This window comes from Emys orbicularis, chromosome 4 (assembly GCF_028017835.1).
Source record: "Emys orbicularis isolate rEmyOrb1 chromosome 4, rEmyOrb1.hap1, whole genome shotgun sequence".
NCBI lineage: Eukaryota > Metazoa > Chordata > Testudines > Emydidae > Emys > Emys orbicularis.
In genome coordinates, this window is record NC_088686.1 from 122126698 (window position 1) to 122146410 (window position 19713).

The 19713-nt window shown below is 42.7% G+C and overlaps 1 protein-coding gene across 2 annotated transcripts in view; it reads left to right on the forward strand.

The window, feature by feature from the left end:
- ABCC8 (ATP binding cassette subfamily C member 8) overlaps positions 1–19713 on the forward strand; it is a 144600-nt gene that overhangs the window by 110153 nt on the left and 14734 nt on the right. For both annotated transcript variants that reach the window (XM_065402566.1, XM_065402568.1), the window contains exons 23-30: positions 179–304; positions 1830–1929; positions 4787–5034; positions 6379–6539; positions 7989–8058; positions 8753–8910; positions 10032–10124; positions 15528–15630. In XM_065402566.1, coding sequence (XP_065258638.1) covers positions 179–304; positions 1830–1929; positions 4787–5034; positions 6379–6539; positions 7989–8058; positions 8753–8910; positions 10032–10124; positions 15528–15630 — 1059 coding nt within the window. The remainder of the gene's footprint in view (positions 1–178; positions 305–1829; positions 1930–4786; positions 5035–6378; positions 6540–7988; positions 8059–8752; positions 8911–10031; positions 10125–15527; positions 15631–19713) is intronic.

The following is a 19713-nucleotide window of genomic DNA, read 5'->3' on the forward strand; positions in this document are numbered from 1 at the left end:
ACCTTAGAGACTAACAAATTTAGGATATCCTCCTTCCTCTATGTATCCATGCTGTCTATATTGATCTGTGGAATAGTATTGTTTTTTTAATTTTTTGTACAGTGCCCAGATCACTGGATGGGAGCTTCATAAATATAACCAAATATCTCCTTGACAGTTTGTATTCCTAACTTCTTAGATCATTGCAATGAAGGATGGTACCATTCAAAGAGAAGGGACACTCAAGGACATTCAGAAATCAGAGTCTGAGCTCTTTGAACACTGGAAAACACTCATGAATCGACAGGACCAAGAACTGGAGAAGGTTTATTATGTATTTTTTCTCAGCATCTTAAAAAATATATTCCTTATGTGGTGAAGCATTTTAAATTGAAAACATTAGTAACACTTACTGTGTGTGTGTGTGTGTGTACTTCGCTTGAATGAACTTTACTCCATTTATTAAGACAAAAACCTTATATCTGAATGTATCATATTTTCTCCATACTAGGTAGGACCTACATCCACCCTTTTTAGTGAAGCCCTATGGGGAATTTTCTTGCATGAGGAGTATGGAATTGGACCATTAAGTACAGAGAAAATTGAGTTAGTGACATGTACAGGAATAGTTATGCTGCAAATGGAAATGTTTGTTAAATTTAACCATTGTACTATTTTTAATTTTTTTAAAATTCTTATATAACAGCCACAAATGATAATTAGACTAGATCTTGTTAATTAAACTATTACGAGATAGGAAGATCCAGCATCTGACACTATAGTTCTTACTCAGGCAGGTGCTTCCTTCCGTGGGAGCTTTGCCTGAGTGAGGTCTGCAGAATCAGCCTCCAAAGATGGAAGGAATTCATGTCCTGACTGTCACTGTTTCAGGGGAACGTCACCTGTATTCCTTCTCTGTGGTCTACTCCAGGAGTACCCAGTCAGGTTTCAGGACTCCAGCCATGACCTGAATCTGGGAGGGACCCAGGCCCATGTCCCACTCTCTTCTGATGCGGGGGGGAGGAGGGGAGTTAAGACTGCACAGCCCCCTGCCTTACACTGTGAATCCTGGCAAGTCAGTCTGCCTAACAGCAAGGACCTGTACATTGCTTTCTTTCCAAGGGCTGTGAACTGTGTATTGCCAACAGTTGCAAGTTACCACACAGCTTTCTCATTTAATCTTAGATTAAAAGAATTACAGAGAAAATATATTAATAAATACACAGATTTAAACACACACTAAACACAACAGGGAACACCCATCAGTTTTATGGGGTCCTAGTAGGCCAAAGGCCTCCCAAGCCTTTAGCAGAATCGAGACCCCTCAGAGAAAAGTTCATGTCCATTTGCTGGCTCAGAAAGAAGGTCCTGTTTCAGTTCAAGCTCAACTTTTTCTACCAAAAGTGCTTTCTTTGTGTCCCGGTCTCTGCCCAATTTGGACCAGTATAAGCAAGACACGTCCAGAGTTGTACCACTCTCTGGTTTGTTTATAGTTTCAGAGACTAGCCTTAAATACAGCCCACACTTTTTTTTAGCTCCAGGAGGAGCTGTAGTAAGCCTCTCCCGTGTAATAGAATGCAATCACAAATAAACCACTCATAGACTTAATACAATGGTCCTCCAAAGATACTGCATGGGGTTTCAGCGTTTGTCATACTGACATTCATGTCATTTGCATGATTTATGCCTTTTGGATTTAAAAATAGACGGCACATCAAACATTCATGAGAGCCAATTGTAATCCTCTCCCTTCCTTTTTACTGACACACTGATTTGAAAATACATTTTGTGACATCTGTAATTTTAAAAAACTTTATCAAGCGAAGCCACATGACTTGTCCTGCTTTTAGGAAACTATAATTGAAAGAAAACCTGTTTTGGAGAGGAAGAACCTCAGGAGGACCAGGTATTCCCGAGAAGCTCTGCTAAAAGATGATGAAGAGGATGAAGGTAAAGTAATTTTTCTAAAAGGGCACCCTGAGACCCAGTGCTGACTGCATTGTCGTTTTACAGTTCAAACTGTTTTAGATAGAATCAATTCACAAATTTCAAGTTAGCAACAAAATCAGTCTTTTCCAGGAGGGACTGTGGTCTGGTTCTTTATGTGGATCCATGGCTCCTAAGAGTTACATACTAAAACTGGGCTTTAATTGCTAGTTAAAGAGAGCAATCTGAAGGTGCTGGTTAACCATGGCCTTGTGAGAGCTGTCAGAATTGTTCCCACAGGATCTCTGATTTGGAAAAGCATCCCTAGTGAGGAAAGCTCTAAAGCACATACTTCATTTTAAGCATCTGCTTCACTCCCATCAAACTCAATCAGACTTAAGCATATGCTTAAGCATAATCATGGGCTTCTAAATGCTTTCCTGAATAGGGATAGATTTAAGAAAGTGCTTACATGCTTTCCTGAATGGGGGCTTTAGTAAACTTTCCAACAACAATACACAAGAGTTAGCGGGCCCAATTTTTTGATGGTGTAAAAGAGCACAGGTCCACTGACTTTAGTGGAGTTTTGTCCAATTGCATTAGCAGAAAATCTAGGCCAGTATTGTTTGGACTGATTTGTTTCGCAGTTCAAAAAATATCACTACATTTTGAAAATATTTTGTCCCTTTTTTCCAGTCAGGAAAATGCGCACACAAAAATAATCCCATATTTGATTTGGAAGTTAATATAGGAAATAACAAAGGTTGTTCCGCAACTTGTAATTTATGGTTCTGGATTGTAGAAGCCTCAGGGCAGAGAAGGTGTATCCATTCTCTCTGTACTAGGCCATGCACCCTTATGGCGCTATAGATTGTGTAATTTAAGATATTGTGCCCTGATACTTCAATTAGCACGTGGGCTGAGTACTGCTCCTACATAGAGCCCTAATGACTTCAGTGGAGTTTTGCATGGATATAGCACTGCACCCACACACTATCAATTGCCGGATTTGTTAGTGGCTCAGAGCAGGGACTGTGGCCCATACTATTGTCTATGGCTGAGGAGCACACATTGCAGTTCAGGATGGGGGATGCAAACATGAGGCTGCTCACCTTATGACCCCTAGCTGCCCCTACAACCAGGGGAGCGCAAAAGTGGTTTTAAGACACCTCTCTTCTGCTCAGATGCACCAAAATGAGCTCTGAGGCACATGGGAATCTGCCTCTTTAGCTTAAAAAAGCATAGAAGCATTTGAATTTCAAATAGGCTGCTTGCTGGAGATTTTCCTGTTCCTTTTTCAAGAAGGAAATAGAATCATAGAATATCAGGGTTGGAAGGGACCTCAGGAGGTCATCTAGTCCAACCCCCTGCTCAAAGCAGGACCAATCCCCAAGTAAATCATCCCAGCCAGGGCTTTGTCAAGCCTGACCTTAAAAACCTCTAAGGAAGGAGATTCCACCACCTCCCAAGGTAACCCTAGGTAATAGAGTATCCACAATGTATTTAGAGCTATCCATGTGTATTAAAGTATTTGAATGTTTATTTGACAAACCTACCAGATCATTTAGGGGGGAATTTTCTATGCCCACAAATCCTACTGTGCACATATTAATTTATTAGCAGTTATTTAAGAAACTTATGTTTCATGAAAACTAATTTTAGGTGAGCCTCAGAAGCCATAATAATGTAGCATTCATATACCCATGCTATTTCTTTCATAGTGATAGTCATGCAAAGGTTATATTTTCTTCTGGATTACAAATAAATTAATTTACAAAGATTAAATTATTCCAAGCATGTATAAATCATGGCATCTGGAAAAAAATTCTGAGTACTTTTTAAATAATTAAACGCTATCTGAATGTGAGAGAATGGATGAATTAAAGATGAATCGCTAGTGCCAGCTGAATTTACAGACCTATCTATAGACTGGGAACACTGGCTTATGCTTTTACCTAGAAAAGAAAATCACTGTTTTATTTCATTATTATCAAGAAAATCTTGAACCAGTAAACTATAAATGTCACAAATACATTGGTGTAAAGACATTGATTATTGAGGGCCAACTTTTCCTTCACTTATGACCATGCACTTATGACTGACTCCAAAGGTGTTGTGCTGGAAACTGAGGAGGTAATTTCACCCTAAAACTGTATTCCATTCAGTAAGCTAAGCATGATGTCCATGTATGAAGATGCAAGTGCTCCTTTACTCGCTTTCTCTCCCCTCTGATATTAAGTTAAATCTCCTCTCTTCAGTTTCAAGCTGTGTGCAACCCCCACCCCAGCCTTCATCTCTGATCTTATTGCCTCTACACAAACTCCTATTCCTTATTTTCCACCTCAGTTTCAATCTTGACTGCTGTCTTATACTACTTCTCCTATCTCCCACTTCACTCCATCTCATGCAGTCCCTTATGCTTGGAATATTTGCCAAGTGCCCACTCCACTCCTTCAAAAACAACTCTGATCTCCTGCTGGTTCTGTGAGGAATATTTGCTATAATAATCACCCTGCAATTTGTGAGTGTTCTGCACTGCATTTTACTTGTTCCTTTAAAATGCAATTTGTTGGCATATTTGTTTGCCATATTTAACCCATCAGAGAGCATGTTCATTTACAGCATTATGGTTAGGATTCTGCAAAGCTCCTAAGCACCAGCCTAGGGACTTTGCTGAATTGGGGCTTACGTAAGTGATAGATAAAAATGTGTAACTAACAAACAGATGCATTGATGAAAAATTCATGGCATGTGAATAGTTTGAATTGTCCTTTTATTTTGCAATTTGGCACCTGCCATTTGATATGGGAAAAAATGAATAGAAAAGGTTTCCAGGGCAATGTTACAATCCAACAGTCTTTTTCCCCCCCACTGATTACAGAAGAAATAACAGAAAGCGATGATGATGACAACCTATCTTCTGTGCTACATCAGAGAGCAAAGATGCCTTGGCGAGCCTGTGGGAAGTACCTCAGCTCAGCAGGGATTCTGCTCTTGCCTTTACTGGTCCTTTCACAGCTCTTAAAACACACAGTTATGGTGGCTATTGACTACTGGCTTGCAAAGTGGACATCTGATGTCATTTCTGCAAAGAGTGACGTAGAACAAAAGAATTGTTCTGCATGCCAGGTACCGTACTTCTAAGTCAGTTCCTTTATTTGACAAAGAAACATCTCCCAGTGCTAACTTCTGCTTGACCAATGACATGCAATATGCTATATTCCTACTAAAATGTACATCACAGAATGTTTTCAGGGCCATCACATTTTCGGGGGCGGGGGGTGTTTTTGTTTTTGTTTTTTAGTTTCTCTCTCTCTGCTATTCTTTTCTTTTTGCCACCCTTAGCATTGCTTGACAGACTATGTTTGCATCTCTAAAATAGTCTTAATAGAACTTACAGCTCTCCTTTTTTTTTTTTTTTTTTTTTTTTTCTGTGCTGCAGCATTCTGGCTGCTGGTAGAGCATTCAGGCTGAGTTTCTTAACAAGCAGGAACAACGATCTTTCAAAATGAACTGTTCCGGGTTATTCTTCTTTGATTGACTTTATCTTAATTTTGCACAGAATGGCAGGCTTGCCTAAGATTGGCAAGGTGTGACATATACAGTTCAGTCATGCATATTTCCATCCCAGCCTCCTTTGGCATTAAATTACCAATAATCACTAACTTACCTTGCTAATTGCTCAGGTGAACCAGAGAGTCACCTCCCAGGGGATTTTATCCTGCCAAGGAAAAAAAGGCATCATTTGTGTTGAACAACATCGTCGTAATTAACGTATTTTTTAAGACAGACTAATTAACCATCCCCATGGATCTGATACAACAATGACATTATTCCATTAAAATTCCAGTTGTCTTCTCTGAAGGGATTAATGTCTGTAAAGAAGCAGTCTTGACAATGGTCTAAATATGGTTTTAAACATTTTTCAATCCAAGGTATCACAAGTAGTGGCTGGATGGAAACCTAGGGTGAAATCCTGATGCCACTGAAGCCAAAGAGGAGTTTTGCTATTGACTTCAGTGAAGCCTTTGATTCATCCCTAGAGAATATTTTATTAAAGCCGAGTTTTAATGGGAAGTTATTAACAATTTATTTTACATTTTTATGGCCTCTCTCCAGCTCCCACTGAAAAGGGGCTACTACCATGTCATATTACAGTCTTTAAAGGTATCTGTTTCCCCAACTGGAAGCAACTAATGCATAAAATCCTTGGATTCTTTTTATGAGATTCCGTGGCTTTTGAATTTTTAATCTAATCCAAACAGTATATTTTCCTGAATAATGCTTAATTATGGCAGAGAATCATTGGCAAAACAAAATGGGGAAGCTTGTGCTGTCCCTGTTGTGTAGAGGAAAAGAGAACTTCTTCCTCAAGGCTGTCAATCCCACCTCCCCTTCTCTTAATGCAAACTGTATTTTAAATTATTAAAATATTAAAAATAATATTTTTACTTCTGTTTCTTTACTACTTAGGAATTTAATCATTCTCGCTATTCAAGGGTGTTCAGCATTCTCTGCTGCCTTGGGATTATATTGTGTCTTGTCACGTCAATAGCAGTGGAGTGGACTGGTCTAAAAGTTGCCAAAAAACTACACTATTGTCTGCTGAATAAAATTATTTTGGCACCAATGAGGTACTACTTTGATTCTAATGTAAGCAGTAGTGCAGGGAAGAGACTTGATATTCCTTATTTCAAGGCAGCCTTTCCTGTGCAGTTCCATTCTGAAATTACTATGAATAAAAAAAATGTGAAGTGGCTCACTGAAAGTCAATAGACACTACACATGTTTACACTATATAAAAATTCTACCTTCTGATTCAACAGATTGATTCCCCAGAGTCATATCTGCTGAAAATAAGTTTTTACTTCTTTTTACTCTTTTACACAAGAGAAAACAGGAGGAGGAGTCCATGAGCTGCAGATTCTATTCCATGATATTCATCATCAGTGGAAACATTTGCTGAGGTATAAATATTTACACCTGAGCAACTCTGTTGAAGATAACAGAATGGAAGAAGTATCACCAACGGTGTCATTAAAGATAGTGGGATTGCACAGGTGTCGCTGTGGTCCTAATTTGGCCTTTATAACTTTTATTTCTGGTGATGATGCATGAGAGGGAAAGAACCCAGCTTGACTGTCAGAGCCCAGGATAGGGCTGGCAGTTAGAAAAACATCTTTTTATTTGCAAGCTTCATTTGACAAGGAAGTCATTGAGGGACAATAAGCATGGAATCCTACAACACTATTTTTGCAAACTTACTTTTCAGAATAGAACCACACTTTAAAGTTAACTCTAACGATGGAAAGGTGTAACCTTCATTTAATCTTTGTTTTATGTATGCATACTTAATGGATAGAATATAAAATTAACACTAAATAGAAAAATGAAATAGGCAGTAATAGAGTTAACATCCGCTCTGCATCCTTTTAAAAATCCTTTCTAAATTATTTGATATCCTTTGCTTCCTGTACTAAAAAAGGTCCCAATGACTTTGGTGGACTGTAACCTAAAATACACACCTCCCTATGGTCACCTTGCTGTCATGTCCCCACAAATAACTTCAGGTCATTTAAAATGTCATTAATCCTTTTACACTGATAATTTTTTCACTACTGTATGTTGCTATTCCAAGAAAAATTAATATGATCATGCAAGACTTGCAATTACATTTTGTCTGTATTTTTCCTCGTTGAGGAGTGCTTTGTGTGTGAGAGTAATACATAATTAAATAAACAAAATATTTCATATTATATATAATATATTTATAATATGAAATATTTTGTTTATTTAATTATGTAACTTGCATTGTGCGGGGAAGTCCTGCGAAATCTAGAGTGATGATTCATAGTGCTAGGACACAGTTATTCCTTTATTATGTCTGGTTTTGGAATGCAATAAGTTTGGGCTGACTTCAGCACAACAGAGACTATAGACCTATTACTCATTCCCCACTGTTATCAATAGATTATGTTCCAGCTCAGTACAGAACTAAAGAGAAATGGAAAGAAATGGGAAAGTATTTTAATATCTACTCGCGTATTAACTTTATGACCTTTCCTATTTACTGTCCATTTTAGATTTTTTGAAACAACACCACTGGGAAGCATCTTGAACAGATTTTCAGCTGATTGCAACACCATCGACCAGGTACAGAGACCAAATAAATCTATTCTCCAGAAATGCATGCCAATTTTCCCCTATCGTCTTCAGCACAGAAGATGTACTGTCTGAATGCCACCATGTTGTGTTAAGAGGGACCAAATCTCATTTAGCTATAACTGATCTGAGAATTTTGTTGCGTTCTGAATGCATTTTATATTTGTTTCCATTATGGCTTGCAGTGTTCAGAAAAAGGGAATCCTGTTTTTAAAATCCATGCTGAAATACTTGTTTGGTTAGAGGCTTTTCAGATGCTGGAGGGTCTTGGTTATTTTATTTCTTCTATAAAGAAATGTAAAGGGACACATTCTTGTCTCAGGGTTGGAGCACTTGCACCAGAATGAACTAAACAGATGTTTAGAGCACCTCCAACTAAAGAGGGTACCTAGGATAGTCACAGGCCTTGAAGCTGACTGGTTATTAACGACATCTCTATTGCTAGCTGTGCAACATGTATTCTTTTGGAGGAATGTGCTGTGCAATGTATGCATTCAGAGGAGCTACATAGAAATGCTATCAGGTTTCCCCAGAATCCACCAGCCAGCTCAGAAATGTTAATCTTCAAAGTTATGGTATCCTTTTTTTGGTGAGTGGGAGGAGGAAGAATGAGATAAGATGTTGTCTTGTATATTACTCCTTTGTTTGCCTTACCTTTGATATTTAATGCTCTTTATTTATCCAGCACATTCCTGCTACCCTGGAGTGCCTGAGCCGCTCCACTTTGCTGTGTGTATCCGCTCTTGCTGTAATCTCCTTTGTCACGCCAATGTTTCTCATTGCCCTGCTTCCTCTCGCTATCATATGTTATTTCATCCAGAAATACTTTCGAGTGGCCTCAAGGTAAGAGCATTGACCGGGCTCATTCTGGTATTCTGAAATTCATGGTCTGGTACCAGGGAATAGAGAGTTTTAAACTGGACCCTGCCAAGGCTGTATCCCTACATGAAAGCAAGTCAGATCTATCACAGTAAAAATGTATCATTTTACAGTTGCATTGTTTATAACTATTAAATTAGAATTTCTGAGTGGGAGAAAAGTTTGTTTCCATCATTAAACAAATGACCATGCCAGAATTCACAATCCACAAAACAAGGGCCAAATGCTAGCTTCTCCAGTGGGGTTGAGCCTTAGGAGAAGTGTGAAGATATAGCAGCAAAGCAGAAATGGCCAAAGGCATTTAGCTTGACCAGGGCAGATGGAAATGAAAAGTTCAGGGATCAAGGAGGAAAATTGAGAAGTGGAGCTTACTCCGCATCAGTACCAAAGTTGCCTCTAAAAGATGCAGCATGCACTCACACCCTCAGTTGCTACTAGATGCCAGCAGGCCCATAAACAGTTGGGAGACCTCAACAATATCCCTATTTCTGTCTTTGTCCCTTTACAGCCACGTAGATCCCCTCTCCACAGTGTTCAAGGAGTGCGAGTGGAAGCCTTCTGCCTAGATCCTGCATATGTGTCCAAATTGAGAAGGGGCTACCTGCGCCCTTTCCCACTTCCTGCAGGACTAAACAGAATTTAACTTTACATAGATCATCAATGCCTACATTTATTTGGTGGTTATTGCTAAGCAGTGTAACAAAAATCCATTGCTTATATTCATTTGAGTTAATTGAAGCCAGAATGGTGTTTCAGAAGTAAATCATTCCACATGAGAAACTGGAATATAGGAACAAGGTGCAGGTGGGGGTGAAGTGCAGTAAGACCTCCCAGCGCTCCAGCACTGTGTGTTTGAGTTTAGTAAGAATGATCCTCCTGCTTTTCTAGGAGTATCTGTCTTAGTGCAAGAGTTCCATTAGTAACATCTCAGAGTCTTTGCATTTGAAATTCTGCCATTTTAGGCTCACGGGCATGAGATTCTGTTCTGTAGATGTTCCATTTTACTCCCCAAGACACTGTAGTGCCTGTTTCAAAAGGATCACTGTACTATTAAAACTGATTTTTCTTTTTTAAATCATTTCCAGGGACCTGCAACAGTTGGATGACAGCACCCAGCTGCCATTACTTTGCCATTTTTCAGAGACTGTGGAAGGTTTAACCACTATACGAGCTTTCAGGTATATTTTTGAGAAAAAAATTGTATTCTGTTTTGATATATATTAGATATAGGATATATGTCATGAACGAAATGTTCAGCCTGCCCTTAACTGGGCACCCACTTTTACACCTCCGGTTTTGTAGGTGCAGATAATTATAGTTTGGGTCACTTAGAAGTTTAAGTACCTAACTGCATCAGTAAATGGACACTTAAGTGACCTAAAATGTGGATGCCAATAATTTCAGAGGGGGGCAAAATTGCAACCCCGGTTATTTGATCCACACTTGCAAGAATGGAGGCTGGTGGCTACAAATCTGGGCATTTATGAAGAATTTAAATAACAATGCAACGATCTTTAAGTCCTTGCTTGCCTAACTAGTCCTTGGCCATAACCAGGGCCGCCCAGATGGGGGGGCAAGTGGGGCAATTTGCCCCGGGCCCCACAGGGGCCCCCACGAGTATGTCGGAGGCTCCCCCCACCTCCGTCTTCCCCCATGTCCTGGCGTCTCAGCCGGTAAGGGGGAAGGGGGCGGGGCTGCGAGCTGTGGCCGAGCGGCGGGAGCTCAGGCCCCGCTGGAAACACCACGCCACTGCAGCGCTGGATGCGGCGCGCTGAGGCTCTGGGAGAGGGGGTAAGCGGCATGGTAAGGGGCCGGGCACCCCCCCCCCCGACCCCATCCCCCCCACAGCCCTGACCCCCAGCTCCGAGCCCAGCCCCTCTGAGCCGGACACCCCCCGACCCCATCTCCCCACAGCCCTGAGTCCAGCCCCTGTGAGCCAGGCACCCCCCAACCCAGAGCCCAGCTCCCCACCCAGCCCTGGGCAACAGCAGCACCACCCCCAGGCAGCGACAGCCCATTGGCACCAACCATCACCATCACCCAGCAACAGCCCATTATGTAATTGCAAATGTATACATACCATTAAAGCATTTAATGTTTTTAAATAATGTATTTAGTGTATTTTCAAATTATTACAAATTAATTTTTGAATGTATTTCACCAGTTATTTTTTACGTTTCCAAATACATGTTACTATAGTATTGCATCTTTTTTTAATGGAAGGGGCCTCCGAAATTGCTTTGCCCCAGGCCCCCTGAATCCTCTGGGCGGCCCTGGGTGTAGATAGCAGTATGTCGTTGGGAAGGCTTCTCCCATCGACATAGCTACCGCCTTTTGGTGAGGGGGACTACCTACGCTGATGGGAAAATCCCTCCCGTCAACATAGGTAGCATCTTCACTCAGCGCTACAGCAGGGCCGCCCAGAGGGGGGTGCAAGTGGGGCAATTTGCCCCAGGCCCCGGGCCCCACAGGGGCCCCCACGAGAAAGAATATAGTATTCTATGGTATTGCAACTTTTTTTATGGAAGGGGCCCCCGAAATTGCTTTGCCCCAGGCCCCCTGAAACCTCTGGGCGGCCCTGGCCATAACATCTATTTAGACCTTCAGAAACAGCTGAGGAAGATCTAATAACACACCTGAGTTGTGCTTCTGTATTACAAATATTATATTCCCTGAGGTATGCCAGTCAAAGTTCTGCCAAACCTACCAGCTGCTTCCCCAAACCCCAAAGCCAGTTAACCTTCTTCCAAGCCCCTGTCTCATCTACACATACACATATGTTGCAAGTTAACATTGCTGCTGACAACTCACCTTTGGAATTCTATAATTCTTTGTGAAAACAATGAGGAGTCCTTGTGGTACCTTAGAGACTAACAAATGTATTTGGGCATAAGCTTTCATGGGCTAGAACCCACTTCATCAGATGCCAGGGTTCTAGCCCACGAAAGCTTATGCCCAAATAAATTTGTTAATCTCTAAGGTACCACAAGGACTCCTCATTGTTTTTCCTGATACAGACTAACACAGCTACCACTCTGAAATAATTCTTTGTGGTCATTCCTGTACAACCTTAATGTTTCATTTACATAATTGTATAATACTTTTCATCCACAAAGTTATGAACCTATAGGGTCTTTTGCATTTAATTTCCTTTCTTTTCTGTTTTATTTTTTTAAGAACAGAAAAAATTGAGATCAAAAACATATTGCCTGTATTTAATTATGTTAGTATTTAAATTGTCCCAGTCAGGCTCTGAACTTCGTAGCTGAATGAGAGTACAGTATGCTGGCATTTTGCTGCTGTTTGGAAATCAGCATAGTATTTCTCAGTATTAATTATTATGATTTTGCTTGTTGTTTGTTTAAGTGCCAACAGTCTTCTCTAGTTTATTGGTATGTGTTCCCCTGTGTGCCTCATTATGGAAATTTATTATTCCATTCTGGTTTTAATCCTTGCTTTTCACTTTGTCTCTTATCCCAATCCTATTCTACTCTGGCAGAAATTGAGAGATTTTGTGACCATTAGTTCTGCACTGCTTCAGATTTTGCTACAATAAATCACTCCTAATACCATCTCACTGATACCCTTGGTTGTTTAGAACACTCCCTCGTGATTCCCCTCCTCCCTGCCACCATGAAATGAACTGCTCCAGCAAAGCCTGTTCAGAATTTAGGGAGCTTGAAATCCCAGGCTAACTGATGAATCTTTGCCCCAAACAGCAGGAGACATTCAGTAGGTTTTGTATTCCATCTACATGCCAAGCTTCAGTGTCAGCTTGTATCTTGGCTATTTTTAGGAGTATACTGCTTTTCAGCTGCATATTGAGTGGTAGCAGTGGCTTTTGAAGTTTAGAATTTAAAGCTTCAGCAATGTACCCAGCCCCTGCATTCCTAAAAATAAAACAGTAATAAAGGAGTCCAGCCATAGAGCTAGCAGGTACCAGTTGTTCCTGCAGCACCCTTACTGTCCTATATTTTCTCTTGGCCATTTTGAGCAACTTATAAAAATCCAGGAATTATATCAGAAAGATAGCAGCTGCTGTCGCTGCAGCCACAAATAATCCTTCATCAAGTATCCTGGGTGTAAATATACCATCTCCAAATGTCTGGTGTATAAAGGACTTCGAAATGGTCTGTCCTAAATAATAAATAAAATGTAAACAAGGTTTTCCCAAGGAAGGGTTTCACTTTAGGGACAATTTCTGTAGTGAGATTCTGAGAAATTTGCAGCACTCGGATGACAAATTGTACTCCTCAGCAATTCTACCCCCCACACATGTTCCACTGCTGACTGCACAGTGCCAGAATCCCTAGCATTTTATAGTGTCATGATCACTGGGATAATCTGTGAGTAGTCTGGACATTTTAATAAAGAGGGACTGATTTTTTTTAAAAGGTAATTACTTTTTAGCCTATACATGGAAGGGGATACAGGAATATTTATAATTGACACTATAGTATAGTATACTATATAGTATAGTATACTATAGTACTATAGTATACTATATATAGTATAGTATACTATAGTATACTATAGTAGAACGTCACTAATACTCGTGCTTTATAATTTGTACAAAACATTGGCTGTCTCTCTCCTCATGTCTGTGTAATGATTTGATAATGGAGAGCTGTATTTTATAACCAAGGCTTCATTTCTTTTACAAACCATTTTACAGTCCGTTTACTAGTGTAGTGCTGTGTAGTATTATTAGTAGCTATCAAAATAAATGTACAAAGTGCATGTTTTGGTGTATTACCTTGACTGATTTGAGTACTAGCTGAAACCCTGATCCAGCAAAGCACTAGAGTAGGCAGTCTGCTGCATCCAGACGGAGCCCCACTGACATCATTGCAGAATCAAGGCCTAATGCAGAAGTTTTACTAACTAGCAAATGTTCTTCTAGTTGTTAGTGTGCATCAGTGTGGTTCTACAGTAGTAAACTTAAAACGAACTTGCTGTATTTAATAGCCTTTTCACTCTTCAGCTGGTTTATTTTGAAGAGAGAAAAACTGGTTTATAAAAGTCTTATTGCTACTTTTATTGATTGTAGTTCATTAGCTCCCACAATGTACTGGGCATTGTCTATGCACAAATTTAGGGTTACCATTCGTCCGGATTCCCCCGGACATGTCCGGCTTTTAGAGTTAAAAATAGCGTCCGGGGGGAATTTGTAAATGTCCGGACTTCCCCCCCATGCAGAGTGCGCGCGGCTAACAGGGCAGCCGGCCGCATGGTGCCACTTACATGGGGCTCCGACAGCCAGAGAGAGCCCCTCCTCCGCTTCCCCCTCCACTCCCCTGCAGCTGAGAGCACTCCCTCCCTCCCTCCCTCGCAGATCACCAGGCGGCCGTTCGCACCGGCAGTCTGGAGCTCCTCCCCCTGCTCCTCCTCCCCGGCACGCTGGTCTGAGCGGCAGGGTAAGGGGGCCAGGGGGTCGGAGAAGGGGCAGGGAGGTTCTGGAGGGGGCAGTCAAGAGACAGGGAGCGGGGGAGGGGTCGGGAGTTTGGGGGGGGCTTTCTGGGGGTGGGGGTGTGGATAAGGTTTTGGGCAGTCAGGGTACAGGTAGAGGGTAGGGTCTCAGGAGGGGGCAGTTAGGGGACAAAGAACAGGGAGGCTTAGGTAGGGGGTGGGGTTCTGGAGGGCAGTTAAGAGCAGGGGTCCCAGGAGGGGTAGTCAGGGGACAAGGAGCGGGGGGAGGTTGGGGGTTCTGAGGGGGGCGGGAAATGGGAGGGAGTGGAAGGGGCAGGGGCGGGGCTAGGGCAGGACGGGGGCGGGGCTAGGGCGGGGCTCCTCCCATCCTCTTTTTTGCTTGCTGAAATATGGTAACCCTACACAAATTAAGAGGCAGTCCCTAACACTGTGGGATCTTGATCCATGACTGGGGCTCCTAGACACTACTGCAATACACATAGCAAATAACCCACTCAATTTTATATGGTCAGGTGAAAAGAGGAGTTGTGTTTTCTGTAGAACTAACACGTCTTTCACTTGCTCACTCTCTTGCTCTCTCTTGTTCACGTGGTTGCATACACACACTTTCTCAGACTCTTATATTTTTCTTTATTTCAAGCCACCTTCCTCACTGCTGCCATGGTAGTGAATGACTAGCCAGAGTCTGTTGTCATTTATAAATTATAGGTTTAATATGAACTGCCCAGCTAGCCAATGTTAGTCCCAGAGTCGTATATAAAATATCAGCTCCAGTTTAAGAAGGCAGCAAAATCTTATTTGTTCCTAAAGAAAGGACATTGTGGCTGAGGGATGATTGCATATGGTCATGTTGTAGGACACTCGGGAGGTTCCAGTTATTGAACTGCTGAGTGATGCAGACCTTTAAAATTAAAGTTTTATCAATAATTAGAAGCTGTGGCAGCATGCTGCAACTTACAGCTCCACAATTTGGGCATGCAAATGCTGTTTGTGTGTGTATAATATATACACTCCAACATCTGGGTATTCGGATTAAGAGGATGGGTTGAATCGCTCTTAAAAATATGTCCCATTAAATGCATTTTTTTTTTTACTTTCCCAAGGTCTCATGGCACACATTGACTCCTTGCTTTGCCATTTCTGTTTTGAAGGTATGAAAGCCGGTTCCGACAGAAGCTTCTTGAATATACAGATTCCAACAATATCGCTTCCCTTTTCCTTACAGCTGCCAATCGCTGGCTGGAAGTCCGCATGGCAAGTACATTACTCTGTGTGGTTGGTTGGGTTATACTTCGCTTTGATCCTGGCACTCCATTGATGTATATGAGAGTATCCAGCATATACCTTTGCCGTGTACATGTCTTTTTAAAGAAAACTTGCCCAATTACCCAGTCGATGAAAGTCCAATGGAGTGCAGGAGGGGAGGAATTCTTCCCACAGGCTGCAGCTGTTATTCCAGAGCTGGAATAGGATTCATGGCCCTTTCCCCACCGGGTGATCATATGAGAGGAAAAAAATATCGGGACACATGGGGAGGGGGGGCGTCGGCAGAGCGCAAAAAAAAATAAAAAGCGGAGTGCTGCTGGCGGAGCAAAAAAAAAACCACCGGAGTGCCGCAAAATTGGTCGGGACGCGAGACAAACGCCTAAAATCGGGACATCTGGTCACCCTACCCTCCCCCTCCTTCCCTGTGTGGGGGAGAATGATCAGAGTAACAGATCCTCTAGCTGTGCTGCCTATCAAGATCCCACAGGGGGCTGTGCATGTCAGTACACCTGGGCTTCATCCATCCAGCTACCCCTGATGAGGTTCCATTGTATTGGATGCTTTCTGCACCAGTAGGGTGTGTGAGGATTTGGGCCTAAGCCCTTTCTGGGTCAGCCAAAGGACAGGGCTATTGCCTTTTGTGTTCTTGTTCCCTTTGTACTGCAAGTACAGCAGGTAGGTGAAAGAAATTATCTGTTAAAAATGTGTCTTCAGGAAGGCAATACAGAGAGCTTCTTATGCTGTGTGGTGTTAGCATTTGTATCTGTTTCTGCAAGGCACCGATGTAACAAAGCTGCTGCTAGTCATGTTATAAATGTGCGATCCTTCCATATGCATTACAGGTACATCTGTGTGTCTATTTCATGTCAATCTGCACATTAATTTTAGACTTTCACATATATTGGTATACTTGCCACCTAAACTCAGGTTTTTTTGGTGACTCAGAGGAAAGAGAACTAGCCTGTATTCTATTCAGCAAATAAGGAATAATAATGAAGAAGCATCTAGTGATGATCGAGATCCCGTTGTACGAGGCACTGTATAAACATAGACTACATCTACACTGGCAACTGGACGTGGTCCAAGCACATGGTTGTGCCAGAACCCCCCTACCGTCCACATCTAAACCCAGAAATACAGGTTTCAAGACCTGTCCAGGGCAAGAATGCTAGTAGATCTGAGGGGTGTGGGTATGAACATGCCTCTGGCTGTGGCATGGCCCCGTTCTCATGCCAGTGCGTAGGGTGGATGGGGTAAGGGGCGTGTCTTGAGTTCAGTAGTCCTCCAGCCCTGTTCCCACAATGTACTGAACCCTTTCCTGCCTGACCTTATCCAAATCTATAAAGGTCCCTGCCCCCCCATTCTCACCAGTAGTGGTGAGCTGTGCTGACCTCTTCACAACAGTTTTCCACTGGACTCTCTTCATCACTACACATGACTACGGAACATGCTTCAAGAGCTGCTGCCCGGTCACCCAGCCACACCCAGGTCCCAATAAATGTGTGGTTGGAGTTCACCATTTTCCATGACTTCTCCAACAGCACCAGGAACTTACACCTGTAACAGGAAGTTGCAGAGAGGCTGATGCAGGTGGGCATTCACTGTACTCTGGCCCAGTCCCGGGAAGGAATAAAGCACCTGAGGCTCCAGTATCAGAGGGCAAAAGACTCCACCAGTCGCTCCAGGAGAGGTCCTCCAATCTGCCTATTCTTCAAGGAGCTGGACCACATGTTCTCCCAGGCTCCCGCTACTGAGCCTTTGGTGATGCATGACTCCCTCCTCAACCCTCACCAGCCTCATCAGCTGATGGGATGCTGATGAAGGCCATGGTGTGGAGATGGTGCGGACTGCAAAGGAGGAAGCCTTGGAGAAAGAAGAGCATGTCATCCTGCACCTCTGCAAGGAGAAGATGGCTCAAGAAGCCCCTCCTGATGACCTAGAGGAGGACCTCTCTACTCAGCAGGAACTAGAACCTGAAGCTGGTAAGTTAAACCCCACCCTCACCCAGATGGTCCCCAACCAAGACACAACTGTAAATTCAACATTTTATTGAATTACCATGAACCACTATAAAGCTTTTTTGCGGAAGCTATAGAATGGATTATTAGTGAACCGTTAATACTGCCCCAGAAATAAATGCGCCCACCAACCCAATCATACACTTTAAGACATGACATTTTTAAAAACCATTAGTTGATGTTAACTCCCATTGTCAGCAGGTGCTCCTTTCGTGGGGGCTGGAAAAGTTGTCTGAGAACCAAGGATACTGAAACAATCTCATTCCTGAAATGCTGAGAAGTATCACTATTGTGACCTTCCACAGCAAAGTTATGTTATGTGGGGGGATTTCTTACCTGCTTTCCAAGGAAAGATCAAATATAATGCTGCTCTTGTGATTGACTTGGCAGGACCTTCGTCTGAGAAGGGTGAGCCCATTCTGCCTGGGATCCAGGAGCAACAGCCCAGGGACATTAGGGGCAGACAAGCATGACACTGGAGGATGTGCTCATTGGGGTCGACAGAAGGAGCTAGGAAAAGTTTGACTTTGAGGGAAAGAGAGGAATGGCCTATTGGACTGGAGCAACAGACTATGAAGTCGGAGGAACATTTTTTCCAAAGGCAGGAGGCATTAATGATCTGGTTCCTGGAGCAGGACACATGGTACACCTCTACCCCGATATAACGCTGTCCTTGGGAGCCAAAAAATCTTACCGTGTTATAGGTGAAACTGCGTTATATCGAACTTGCTTTGATCCACCAGAATGCGCAGCCCTGCCCCCGCTGGAGCACTGCTTTACCGCGTTATATCCGAATTCGTGTGATATCGGGTCGCGTTATATCGGGGTAGAGGTACATGGAATGGGAGTTGCCCAAGGGGACTGGGAGCATGCCCTGTTGCAGTCCCTGATACAAGGGGAGGTGGAATGGATTCAGGTCCTGCCTGCCACAGTAAATGTGCCAGTATCCATAAACTGGCACCTCCTCCTCCACCTGCAGCCCACCATGCTGCTGAGTTAGAGGACCCAACCCCCACCCTCTGTGATGGGGGTGGGAGGCTGCAAGACTCCAGGCACAATACTCTGTACTGGCACCCTGAAACCCCTCCCTGGGGAAGTCCTGTGACCGTGGAGGAGAGAAACAATGAGCCCAAGACTGCCTGAAGGCCAGCATGTGTCTAGCCCCCAAACCCCATGCAAGAGAAACCCCTTTTTGTCCCGTCCTCCCCCCCTCAAATGTTTTACAGGCACTCCCCCGCCTTGTCCAGAGTAGGGGAAGATCAAGGTCCATAGGGAGTAAAGTTTTAACGTTCTTCAGGAAGTCTGATCCATTCTGTTTTCATTCAGAGTTCCTTTTAAAAAAATGTTCAGAGTTATGCTAAATGTACTAGTTTCAATAAATGTTAGCGTCTTTTAATTGTGTGTGGACCTTTCATTTGGGCTTTGGTAAAGGTACAATTTTTTTCCCTTTCAGTTTTGGGCTCCGTCAGTCAGTGCTTTGAGTCATATAACTCTCCGGGGTAGAATACTGCAAAGTCCAGTCTGACCCTCCCAGAACCACACTCCCACACCCCAAAACTTCCCCTGTTGCAGTATATGTGACTATAAGTAAGCTGGAGACATGTTGGAATTGCAGTGTGCATGGAAATAACAAGTAATTTTATTAACTGGGGCCAGGGGAGGGGGCGAGGAAGAGAAGGTGAGTAAACTTCTGTATGGGTTTGACAAAACCGGAAAAACAAAGTGAATTAGCTGTGCCATCACATATTGAACAGTGCTAAAACAGCCCTTCCTGAGCCCTGCAAAAAGAACCACAACCTCTTTAAACCATGGGGTGCTCACAGTTAACAGCCGGTAAGTGGTTGTATCCTCCCACATAATCACAGTCACTATAAATGAGTTGTAAAAGCCCCTCCCACACGCTTCATCAACTGTTCTCAAGATCCTTCAGATACTAAAGTAATCCAGCTGAACTGTGGTCTGGCGAACAGCTGTGAACATTAACAAAAATGAAAGAACAACAAGTGCAATTTAACTGGCCAGACACCATCTGCAGGCCAATCACAAACCAGAA